The sequence below is a fragment of the Siniperca chuatsi genome, linkage group LG5, assembly GCF_020085105.1.
Source record: "Siniperca chuatsi isolate FFG_IHB_CAS linkage group LG5, ASM2008510v1, whole genome shotgun sequence".
In the NCBI taxonomy this organism is placed as follows: Eukaryota; Metazoa; Chordata; class Actinopteri; order Centrarchiformes; family Sinipercidae; genus Siniperca; species Siniperca chuatsi.
In genome coordinates this window covers 17,516,259-17,528,713 of record NC_058046.1, presented here as the reverse complement: position 1 = coordinate 17,528,713, position 12,455 = coordinate 17,516,259, and the positions used below count along the sequence as shown (strand labels likewise).

The 12,455-nt window shown below is 40.9% G+C and overlaps 1 protein-coding gene across 4 annotated transcripts in view; it reads left to right on the top strand.

The window, feature by feature from the left end:
- homer1b (homer scaffold protein 1b) overlaps positions 1-12,455 on the top strand; it is a 25,777-nt gene extending 13,322 nt beyond the window's left edge. For 3 of the 4 annotated variants that reach the window (XM_044196756.1, XM_044196755.1, XM_044196754.1), the window contains 6 exons: positions 330-422; positions 3,779-3,927; positions 8,906-9,062; positions 9,317-9,427; positions 9,541-9,621; positions 9,715-12,455. In XM_044196756.1, the coding sequence (XP_044052691.1) occupies positions 330-422; positions 3,779-3,927; positions 8,906-9,062; positions 9,317-9,427; positions 9,541-9,621; positions 9,715-9,906 (783 nt within the window). In that variant the 3' untranslated portion in view covers positions 9,907-12,455. Of the gene's footprint in view, positions 1-329; positions 423-3,778; positions 3,928-4,234; positions 5,372-8,905; positions 9,063-9,316; positions 9,428-9,540; positions 9,622-9,714 lie in introns of those variants that run through there. The other variant, XM_044196757.1, reaches the window with a different exon arrangement.

The following is a 12,455-nucleotide window of genomic DNA, read 5'->3' as shown; positions in this document are numbered from 1 at the left end:
ACGAAACCCACAGCACAGTGCGTGTGTGTGCGTGTATGTGTATTTCTGTGATAGACAGGTTACTAATGGTGACCTAGTTAGCTCATATTTCTGCTGAGGCATTATGGTTAAGGGCTTTCTTTTCTAAGTTCAGTTGTGGGTCGTTATTAGCAACAGCTTCTTCCTATCCTTTCCCTGGCTTCACAGCTGATCTATTACACATGATTTGTGTGTATGTGTGTGTGTGTGTGTGTGTGTGTGTGTGTGTGCACATATGGCTTTACTGAACAGATTAAACTATTGTATTGTATGAATTACAGTCCTTACTGATGGCTGTCCTCTGTGTCCAGTTTGCAGAGAAGTTTGCAGAGTATAAAGAAGCAGCGCGGCTTGCTAAAGAGAAGAGTCAAGAAAAGATGGATATGGCCACGTCTCCTTCTCAGGTACGTTCAGCACACACTATCCTAACCCCCCATTTCTTAACCCTTTTGTCAGCCTACTAATGACCTCCTTTCACAGGCATGTTGTGTATAATGAACAGCTGGCTAACAGGTCAACCAAAGAGGGATTTTTCTTTACCTTTGGTGTTATTTAGTTTGATTAATTATCAGAGGAGGCATAGAGGCAAATTCAGGGAATAAGACAGAGGTTGATAGCAAATAGATACAAAAATACATTTAAGTAGAAAATGTTTTGAAAATGTTGACGCCAGTGGTGGAAGAAGTATTCAGATCCTTTACTTAAGCAAAAGTACCAATATATTCATGTAAAATTACTCCATTATGAGTAGTCCTGCATTCATAATCCAAAATGTAGCAAAATGTATTTAAAGTATCAAAAGTAAAAATACTGGTTATGCAGAAAAATGGCTCCTGTGACTGATTATCGTTAATTCTGATGCATCAATGTTAGAGCAGCATTTTATAGTTGTAGGTGGCTGAGGTGGAGCTAGCTTTAACAACTTTATATACAGTTAGTTATTTTAGTCCAGTTGTTTCCAACCTATGGGTCGGGCCCTTTTTGTATTTTTTTTTGTACACATATTTTACAAGTTAATCATATGTTTTTTATATATAAACTATTAAGTTAAAAAGTAACCAGTAATTATATCTGTCACATAAATGCAGTGGAGTAAAAAGCACAATATTTTCTTCTGAAATGTATAAAGTAGCATAAAATGCAAATACTCAAGTAAAGTACAAGTACCTCAAAATTATACTAAAGTACAGTACAGTACTAAAAATTATTTTTCACTACTGCATGACCCAATGGGAGGTCCTGACACTGAGGTTAAGAATTACAGTCCTTACATAATATACACCAGTATGGTACATTTTCACTCTATGTATCCACTCTGTACATTAAAATGAAAATACATTGTCTGTTGACTCACCATAAATTGGAGAACATAATTAGCCTGTATGTTAGGTATTTGTTTGTGTGGGATATCTAATAATAGAGTGTTTAGGGCATGTGTAACTGTGTCTTAGAGAAAATTAGCTTGTTTCAGAGGAGAATCCCCAGAGAAATCTGTTCTTTAATCTAAAGGCTGTTAACAGGCTTCATGTCCTCGCCCCCCACCGTACTGTGGTCTATTAATGCTGCGGCCCACATGGGCTGAAATGCTACAGTACCTTGTGCTTCCCATGGGAGGATGTTTTTTAGTGAAGCCAAGTGGACAGCTTCGCTCTCATCAGGGGTTGAAGGCTGCATGTGCACTGGCCACCACCACGCTATAGTGGTGAAACTGCAGGGATTGCTGTACCAGTAAAGGCTGCAGCCTTCCTGCTACAAGCCTGGTGGTCTACTGAAGCTGTCTGCTCAGTTTCACTACTGATTGTCACTGTATCACCCACATGCCTGCTGGCTTTCTTTCTAACCTCCAGATCCTCTTTTTTCTCTCAAAATAAACTAGAAAACATGAGAGAGAGAAATTATTCTGCTAAAACAAGACAAGAAAACACAGAGCTAAATGCTACAGTGGTGTGAAAAAGTGTTTGCCCCCTTCCTGATTTCTTATTTTTTTTCCCATATTTGTCACACTTAAATGTTTCAGATCATCAAACAAATTTAAATATTTGTCAAAGATAACACAAGTAAACACAAAATGCTGTTTTTAAATGAAGGTTGTTATTATTAAGGGAAAACAAAATCCAAACCTACACGGCCCTGTGTGAAAAAGTGATTGCCCCCTAAACCTAATAACTGGTTGGACCAACCTTAGCAGCAACAACTGCAATCAAGTGTTTGCGATAACTTGCAATGTGTCTTTTACAGCGCTGTGGAGGAATTTTGGCCCACTCATCTTTGCAGAATTGTTGTAATTCAGCCACATTGGAGGGTTTTCAAGCATGAACTGCCTTTTTAAGGTCATGCCACAGCATCTCAATAGGATTCAGGTCAGGACTTTGACTAGGCCACTCCAAAGTCTTCATTTTGTTCTTCAGCCATTCAGAGATCCCACAACAACATCCAAAGAACTGCAGGCCTCACTTGGCTCAGTTAAAGTCAGTGTTCCTGACTCCACCATAAGAAAGAGACTGGGCACTTTTTTACACAACTGTATATGCTGGTGCACCATGAACAAATATTAAATGGTATACAAATGAATGTAGAGCACAAAATGTAACGCCAGCCATAATCTTCTTCTTATCTCTCACTTCCTTCTTGTCCATTAGAGACGTACAGGCAGTGTCATTGTGCTGCTGCATTGTGCCCGAGCCCTGAGTCTTAATAGCTTTGTTTTATGTACGTGCAGCAGCTAAATGATTTGTCTCTCGTATAATTCTGTGGTTGTATGGGATATAAAGATAAGCATTAATCTGTAATTCTGCAATTTCCCAGTGCTATAGTAAGCTATTTATTGGCCTACAGGCATGTGGAACTGCTCACAAAGACTCTCAAATTTTTAGCACCACAGAAAGAGCTTTATGAGTGTGAGAGACCCCCAAAAAAAAACACACAAACTCACCCCCATAATTTCTCTCTATCAACTCCTTATAGGGGAAGGATGATCCAAATGAATGTATGAGATTCTTGTTTTATCTTGTTTCCCTCTCTGGTAATAAGAGGTCATTGAGATCACTCAAGTTAATTAAAATTTATTGAAAACCATTTAGATCATTTATCAATTCTTAAACACAAGGATTTTCTGCTTTTCTCTGTTTTTTTCATTGCAAATTAAGTTTCTTTGAGTTTTGGACTGTTGATCTGAAAATACAAGAAATTTGAAGACGTCACCTTGGGCTCTGGTGCTGAAATTTTATAGGGTAAACAATTGATTGATTAATTGTTAAAAAATCAATGATGAAAACAGTTGTTAGTTGCAGTTTTAAAGTGGTGCTCTTTTTTTCTTTGTCACTTCAGCCATGTGTCTATCTTTGCTCGTAATAAATACTACCCAGTTCTTTTTTTAATCTAAACAAATCACTTGTTTGGTAATGTTAAACGCACCATTTCCTTTACACCTAAGGCTGTGTCTTCGGAAAAAGCAACCAGACACCATTAAGAACTAAAAATGTAGCAGATGTAAAAGCTTTTGTGACCTCACTATAGGTTTAATCATTACTATTTTAAATTATTGACATTAGAGAGTATCATACAGATATTTATTTATAGGGAAATGTCACAAATACCTAAATGACTGGTTATTGAGCTTGATTGATTTCACACTTGTTTTCTGTCTTATCACAACTAACAGTGTGCAGAATAATAAAATGATGAAAATATTTCACTAATGTTTGATTATTTGATCTCCAACTGACAGTAACAGCTGAACAACTTTTCGTTTCACATATAGGAGTCTCCAGCAGGTGAGCTCTCGTCACCTTTGACCCCTGTGACTCCGCCCATGGAAAACATCAACGGCACAGATGAAATCTGTGACACGACTCCCAATTCAGACCCCCTTCCAGGGCCGGCGCAGAATGCACTGGCCTTCGCACACAGGTACATCCCACATCGTGATGTGTTCACTGTCCCATGTTGTCATGTTTACTACAGTACAGATGTTACAGTCTGACCATATACAGTACACTCACTGTCACAGTCATATTTCACATAGATAACACACAAACAATACAAAAATAGGTTAATTATTATTTCTCTGTTTTTCTGTTTGTCTGAGGCACAGAAGTATAGACCTTTCTTCTTCTATGTCTTTCTTTTTGTCTGCGTGCACCTATATATGTTGCATGTCAGCATGGCAGTGAACTCCCTATATTCACTGCTGCTCTCTCGTGTTTTTCCTCTCTAGGCAGCAGTTTAAGACTTGTCGGGTCTGCTCTTTCTGATAGGGATGTCTGACTGCTGCGACATCATAACTACGCAAAACAAAAAATGTTCAGGCACAAACTTTCCCAAAAATAACAGCCTGATTGCAGGTCAGCAACAGGGAGGGTCTTCTTTACAAAGATGCACTGCCTGTTTAGTAACTGATAACGAATAAGGTAACAACAGCACGCCATCACTCCATTCTGGAGGAATATGGGTGCAATGAATTATATCAGTGACATTCTTACACATACACTGTCACTTCACATGGACCAGCAAAAGATGTTACTTTAAGTGTTTCTCATGAATGAGGAATTATTCAAGTTATTATTTTGTCCAATCTGAGCATGCTTGGTAAGGAAACTCACATATATTTATAGTTTTATGTTTGCCTACTGCAATGCAATAATATCTTTTTAAATGCAAATTCAAATATTTGGACTTATGTTGTTGTTAGTATGTGACGCTGTCACCTCTATGCATGCACCACTACTGTTGTATACATTCCTGCTGTCTTTATCTTTGTAGTTCTGCAGACTGATCAATGAAATGGATAATTAATATTCCTTGTGATTGTCAGTACTGGTTCATATACAGTAGATTGTGTAAGATAAAGAGGTCAAAGTGCCATGTAAATATTTTTGTTGTGTATAATGGCTTTCTGAAGAGGTGTGGCTATGAGGTTCATCACCAAAAAGGTGTTGATGAAGCGTTTATGTAAGACTTATATAACATACTGTGGGTAGTGGGAGGCAGAAAAAAAGCAAGACAGATAGACACACACAGAGTGTGAGTGTGTGTGTCAGAAACTGGGAAGAGAGAGAGGTGCATTGTATAAAGTCTGTACATGAGTCACTGATACCTAAACATCAACCAACTGCACATACTCACTACAATAAATAAACTGAACAGGAGGGCATGGACAATCAGCTTGAGTCATTTGAGTGAGTGAAGTGTTTTTTTCTCAGGAGAGGAAATGTTCCTATTATCTACTGTCACCTGTAGTTGACTGTACAAACAGGTCTTTTCATTTGTAAAATCTCTGTAATCTTGTGCCACTCATTTCATTATTTCTCTGGCTGCGATTCTTATTAATTAAAGACATCAATCAATCGCTTAATGTATTATCATTCTTTTTTTACTTATATATGGGTGTTTGAGGGAAGACTTAAAACATTTTTTGATGTTTAATATATATTATATTGTAGAGATCTTTATAGACGGAGGTATTTTTATTAGTGTGTTAAAGTCTGTAAAGCTGTGACAAGCTGAAGTACAAATGCTTAGATATCCCTCCCGCTAAATCATGAACTCTGTAAGGCTACACAGATCTGAGTGTGCAGTGAGAGCGGGATGTAGAGAGGACACCCACTGCCTGCTGCAGCATTGCTGCTGATGTGTCTATTAATGCTGCATGCGTGGGAGACGGGGTCGACTTTCAGCATTCGCAATGGCAAGCATGGACGTAACAAGCAAACCTCAGTCTCACAGGCATATGCAAAGAGGGTAGATGCTAGGACCATCCATATATTTTACCACACAAACCTCTCTTTTTCTATCTTTTTTCTCCATGACTCAAACTTCCTCAGTTTAATATCTACTGTATGCGTCATCTCACATATTTGTCACCTTTTACAGTAGCTCCGGCAGCCTCTCATGTGCCTCAAACTGCAGTTAAAATGTATTTTCAATTTGCATAATGGTGTATAAGCTTGTTGTTGATTTAATAGCCAAAAGAAAAGAATAAAAATGTTTGTAGTATATTTTTAATATGTTTACTTAATGAGGGTTCAGACCAACACATAGAAACACACCAGAATACACAGATGTTTGCAGTCTTTTTGCACAAGACCTCTACAATGGTCTTGGTTTGTCTCTCTGGCATGTGTCTGGAATTAGATGATGTCTTATCTCCATAACATATACAGCACACTGCTACTTATTGGTGCTGTGTAGGCGGGCATGTGTGGGTGCAGAGGGCAGAAAAAGAGAAAGGAGGATGAGATACAGCTGTGTGCAGGGCTTTGAAAGGGTTTTTTATATTGCAGGATGTAGGCGTGTTTGGCAGGTCTGCAGTGGAGTCGTTTTGAATGGTTTTCTGAAGATTGGAAGACCTTTTGTTGGGACTGCCTTGGCTGTATGTGAATGGTCTTCTAGTGTTGGAGGATGTAGGTGTCTGTCGGTGGGTTTGTGGTAGGCTTGTGTGAATGGAGACGGTGGCACTGTCATACATCAGGGTGCCACGAGCGCATCCGTTCCTCCAGTGCTGCCATGGCAACTGCTCTGGCTCTCTGCTTCTTGAAGTGCTCTGAGAGGAGAAAGACCCTATCTGACAACGCACAGCGGTCAGGACACGGCAGAAACACAAGAGGGCTGTAGAAAAGCTTCAGTGTCATACAAGTTTATTTTACGTTTGGTAGCTTTATTGAAGCCTGGGAGGAGAATTATACTCAACATTGTGAAGTAAAACACAAAGAGAGTGTTGATTTTTTATTCAAGTCATGGTGTATTGGCAGTGTGTACAGGTTATGTCCAAACCACAGAAAACATTCAGAATGAAATCCAGGAAACACAAAATTAATTTAAAACCAATTAAAACCAAATGCGATAAAGAATTAACCTGACACCCCACAGAATCTGGTCCTGTGCTGTCTCCTGTCATGGCATAATCTGTTTTAGTTGGCAGGACATTGTTCACATGAAACAAAGATAAAAGTAAACCCTGTAACATTAATGCTATCGTCTGTACTAGATACAGAGTTTTAGAGTCTGTGAGTTTGAAAATTTGGATTACATTTATTCCAAAACAGTGCAAAAAAAAAATAGCACATCAATTTCAAGCTGATAGAAACAGGACATAATTGCTTCTTCAGTTCAACATTACACAATTGGCTCTTGCATGACTAGAAGTATAATTATAACAAAATTACATAATGATCAGCAACTGAAAAATATCCATAGCTAATAAAATCCTCATGACAAGACATCACATCATCTTTACAATCTGCAGTTCAGTGACACAGCAGCAGCTAACTTACCATCCATATGTCTCACACACCTTCAGCTCTGCTCTGCTGTCTTCAGCCAGAATTATGCTCAGGTGCCTCCTGAAACCTTTCAGCCAGACTTATTTAATGAAGACGAACACCAGTGTCAAAACTTGCATTCTTTTCTCTCCTCTAATTCTCCCTCCATTGCTCTCCCTTGCCTTCTCCGTCTGTCTCCATCTTCACATCTTGACGTCTCGCCTGCTCTCCTGCTCTCCGAGCTGGTGTGTGAGGTTTATACATTGGCGGGGCTGCGTGCCTTGGTGACAGCATAGCTCCATGTGTGTATGTGTGTGTGTGAGCGTTTGTGTGTCAGTTGATATGTGCATATGTAGGATGAAGTGTCGTCTCCCTTCTATGCGTCACACACACAGACACACTTGCACTCACAGAGGGGGTGGCTGTTGTGTAAGAACTGAAGGCGCCGTGGGAGTCCGGAGTGAATTAGATCTGGGCTTTCTCTCTTTTACACTTCACAGAGTGGGTGTTATGGCATAGTGGAGTACTGCTGCAGTGTGTGAGCATATATATGTGTGTGTGTGTGTCTGTGTGTGTGTGTGTCAGTGAGGGGGCGGAACAAAACTGAAAACAACATTGTTATGGGTCATACACAGACCCTCATCACTCCTTGAGCGAGCTAAGCTTCCTTTTGTGTTTTTCTGTGTATGTGTTTCCACCACTGTGAGAAATTACTGTGAAGTATGTGGGAGTAGGAGCTCCTTTTCAAAGGAACTTGACTCGATGTCCGTACTCAACAACGTTTAGGTCTCTCATACATTCTCCCGCCCAAGTCAGACATTATGTGAGAGACTGGGAGTGGGCATTATGTAAATCTTAGATGAATGCCTGCAGTGCTTAAATGTAACAGGGGAAATGCACAACGGAGGCATTTTCCCTCCAGAAAGTTGAGTTTATACATGTATCTAAAATTACACTTCAACTCTGAGCCATTGACTACCCAGCCCATATGCAAGTGTTTTTCTCCCACACATGCCTCTCCATCATCATCACATTCAATCATTTCTCCCTTATCTCTCATCTCATCTTCTTGTCTGTGAGTAGCTGGACCAGATTAGGCTCCAGCCAGTCTGAGGATATAATCTCAGATTACAACTCATGTGGCAGACAGCTGCTTTCACAGCTACTGGCCAGGAAGTGCCGACCTCCAATTTGAGTGCCCGCTTCAGCCTTTGTCAGTTTTCAGTGCTGGAGAAAAGATGGATGGATGGCCTAGTGAATGGGCCTACTGGGCACAGGCCCAGGGGCCCAAGGGGTCATGGGTCCTTGGGCTTCACCTGCAAAGGTCAATCAAAGAGACACAAATTGACTCAAAATGACCACAAAGAGACTCAAAATTCCTTAGACTGGATGTCTTTCTCTTATGTAGGAGGGGTGGGGGGCCTTTTACATCTGTGCCCAGGGACCAGTTAGTCTCATAATCCATCCATGGATGGATGGATGAACAGAACGATGAATGACTAGCTGCTTACAAAAAAAACTCACATTCACATCTTGATTTTTCAGATTTAAATCAGACTTATAATCATTTATAATCTTATGTTACTGTTGTGGTAATCTGACAGTATGTACGTCCCTGTGTTCTGCAGCCCCGTCATGACAAAACATTGGGAGGCTGAGCTGGAGGCACTAAAGGGGAACAATGCCAAGCTAACGGCAGCTCTGCTGGAGTCCACAGCCAACGTCAAACAGTGGAAACAACAACTGGCTGCTTACCAGGAGGAGGCCGAGAGACTACACAAACGGGTGAGGGAAGGGGCACAGGAATGCTTGCTTGTTTTCATGTGTGATTAATTGGAAGCGATCATTTGGAAGGCATTGTGTGAAGTCAAGATGAGAGGATGGAAGAAAAAAACAGAGAGGAAAGATGAGTGTTGGCATGATGGAGAGTAAAGAAGAGGTAGTCTGGAAATGAAACATAGGTTGAGATCAGGATTCTGTTGTTCCAGTCTCTCTTAGTGGATTTAAATCTACAGTATATCTCTATATTGTCCTTTTAGGTGACGGAGCTTGAGTGCCAGAGCAACCAAACCCCAGTGATCAAATCCCAGAAGACTGAACTCAACCAAACCATAGAGGAACTGGAGACTACGCTAAGGGATAAAGAAGAGGTGTGTGTGTGCATGTGTGTGTGTGATAGGGTGGAGTGCCTTGCTTGAAATGTACTGTCTCATGCAACTACATTCATGCTACACAGCCTTTTAATCTGTTTTATGTCCTCCAGGAAATGGAAAAGTTAAAAGAAGAATTGGAAAATATGAATGACCTGATGGAGCAGAAAGACACCCTTACCCAGAAACTTGAGGTGAGTGATGCAAAGAGGTATTAAACGTGCGTTAATCTGTCATTATTTACCTCCTAATGACACAAACCTGCCAACAATGCTGTCTCTGACCAGGAGACGGAGCTGCGCAGTCGGGTGCTGGAGGAGCAGCTGGCGGGGGCCGAGCAGCGGCTGGAGGAGAACCAGGAGGAGCAGGAGAATTTCAGAAAGAGCCTGCGGACGCTGCTGGAGCTGCTGGACGGCAAGATCTTTGAGCTGACAGAGCTCAGAGACACCTTGGCTCGGCTCATAGAGGAGGCCAGCTAGAGATGGAGCTGCCTAATCTTCACAGACAGAGCCATATGATAATTTACACCCTGACACCCCCAACTCTCCCACACCAATAATACACACCATGCCCCACCTTCTTCCTGCACCCCACACACATTAAAACTGCAACACTACACTGCCCCATTTTTTTGCTCAAAAAGGGCAGCTAACTCCCCATTTTTACCTTGCAGGAATTGAGCTCCAACCAACCCCGGGCACTCCTGTAGTTCAAAACAACACAGGGACTACCTCATCTTGCCTTCTGATTGGCTGGTGTAGGCATAACCTTGGTTGAATTGATCTCTCCAGTCGTAGAGATGCCTGCCCTGGTACACTGCAACTGCCCCCCAAACACTCACAAAGAGTTAACTTGAGAACTGTGCCTCAGTGACATCTGCTGTTTGACTGGGAGAGCTACACCACAGCTTGCAGCATCTCTCTTTCTCTCACACACACACACACACCCTTTTTCCTCTCTAAACTGCCCCCCCAAGGGGAATGTTGAAAGTCATGTGGAAATAATTGCTGTTAAGACTCAGAGAACTGCGCCAAAGCTGCCAAATCCCTCCAAAATATTGTCCTCTAACTAGCAGATGCTTTGATCCAAAGTGACTTACTGTACAGAGAAGTGCTGAACAGAGAAACAGAGTCCATGTTCGAGCTCGGGCTGCCAGCGGAGTGTCACTGGAAACATAGAATTAAAGGACGGTTCTCAACAAACCAGTCAGTCTTACCTATTGCCCTGGGGTGACATCAATGCTGCTCCCCAGCCTGGACACACAGGGCTGCTGGGAAATTAAGTTTGGTTTACTTCTCCATTGGAAATGAATGACTGCTATATATCCACAGCCTATTTAAAATATTACACGATAGATGAGTATCCAGAGGCAGTGTTCATGCCACACAGAAATTTTAGAGTGTGTGTGCCCGCATTAGATTTAACATGAGAATTCCTGTATCCAGACTGCTTCCACCATCACAGACAACTGACCTGTCTTCCTGCCAAACTCAGTGTGGTGTGTGTTCCCGAACAAGGCCTGACCTTCGATATAGCGTGTGCCTTCAAAGCACACATACGTGGACACATGTTTGTATATAATGTGTGTGTGTGTGTGTGTGTGTGTGTGTTTTGTGCTGTGAGAGAAAGACCCTGTTTTTGGACATCAAGGCCTACACACACACACACATACACACACACACACACACACACACACACACACACACACTGAGCAATACCAGACAGGCTCTATACAACACCTCTATCTAACTCTATCAGGTACTCTACTCAGTGGACTCATGCAGATAGGTCAAATGCAACTCAGCTGATCCCCCCCCCCCCCACCCCCACCCGTCCAACAGAAAGTGTACTACTGTTGACCGCGAACCTGTGTGGCAGCCCTGTCTGGACGTAGTAGTGCATCTTGAAGGGCTTATAGAGTGTCATCTACATGTTCGTAAATCTCCACCCTCAGTGAAACTGGCCACAGATTTTCCCTCCTCACAGGTGAATACAGAACTGTACTCAGTTTCTATTCTTTTTTTACACAGGATATAACACTGATGATATAATAACAGAACTGTATAAGACAACTTTCTACTCATGATGGCATTGAAAATGAATGGATGGATGCAGTAACACCCTGCAGTGGCTTATTGTTGTGTATTAACCCATGGAAAAGTATTGCATAGTTATTATAGAGTATCTAGTTTGTAGGTATAGAATGAAAACCTCTTCAATATATATTTAAAATGCGTAACAACACAATGTAAACACGTAGTGTTAAATGTTCTGTACCAAAACATACACTTATAAAGCAGCTCCTGTACCAGTAAAATCCAAAACTGCATCTTAAAATCGCTTCACTTTAAAATCAATGTATATCGTCACATGAAATGCTGCTTGTCTTACCTTTCAATTGAGCACCCTGTTTGCACTGTGTTATTACACTGTTGTAACTACTTTATATATCAAGAGATTTGCATTAAATACTAGCACAGCATAATTCTGTACTTAAAATATTGTAGTTAGTTACACAGGTTAATACACTGGAATAAGACCCATGTGAAGGGAAAAGTTACCCATTTTTTCTTCTTTCTGGTTTAACTTTGACAGTTGAATGACAGAGATGGAGTACCTTGATATTAATGATATTGTTAATGAATGCCTTTGTACAGTAGTGGATAAGAAGCTTTTCATTCTCCTGTTTTGTAACTTATGGTATTTAAATGTAGGTATTATTATTGTATTTAGAGGTATGAGAAGACTGGCAATATTTTTGACTATTTAAAGTAATTTTGAACTCATGATATTAAAGAGGTACCTCAGGCTAATGATGTTCGTAGATTGGTGAGACTTGTATGTTTGCAGGTGAAAGGATTTACCAAATACTGGTGAAAAATGATCAGGAGACACACCTGTTGGTGCTTCAGCCAAACTAAATCCTTTGTTGAATTCAAACAAAGACAGCCCTACCTACCAGGCTGAGAACACACCTCTGTGAATTGAGAAATGCTATGTTTTATATTCAAATACAGTGACCACAGAA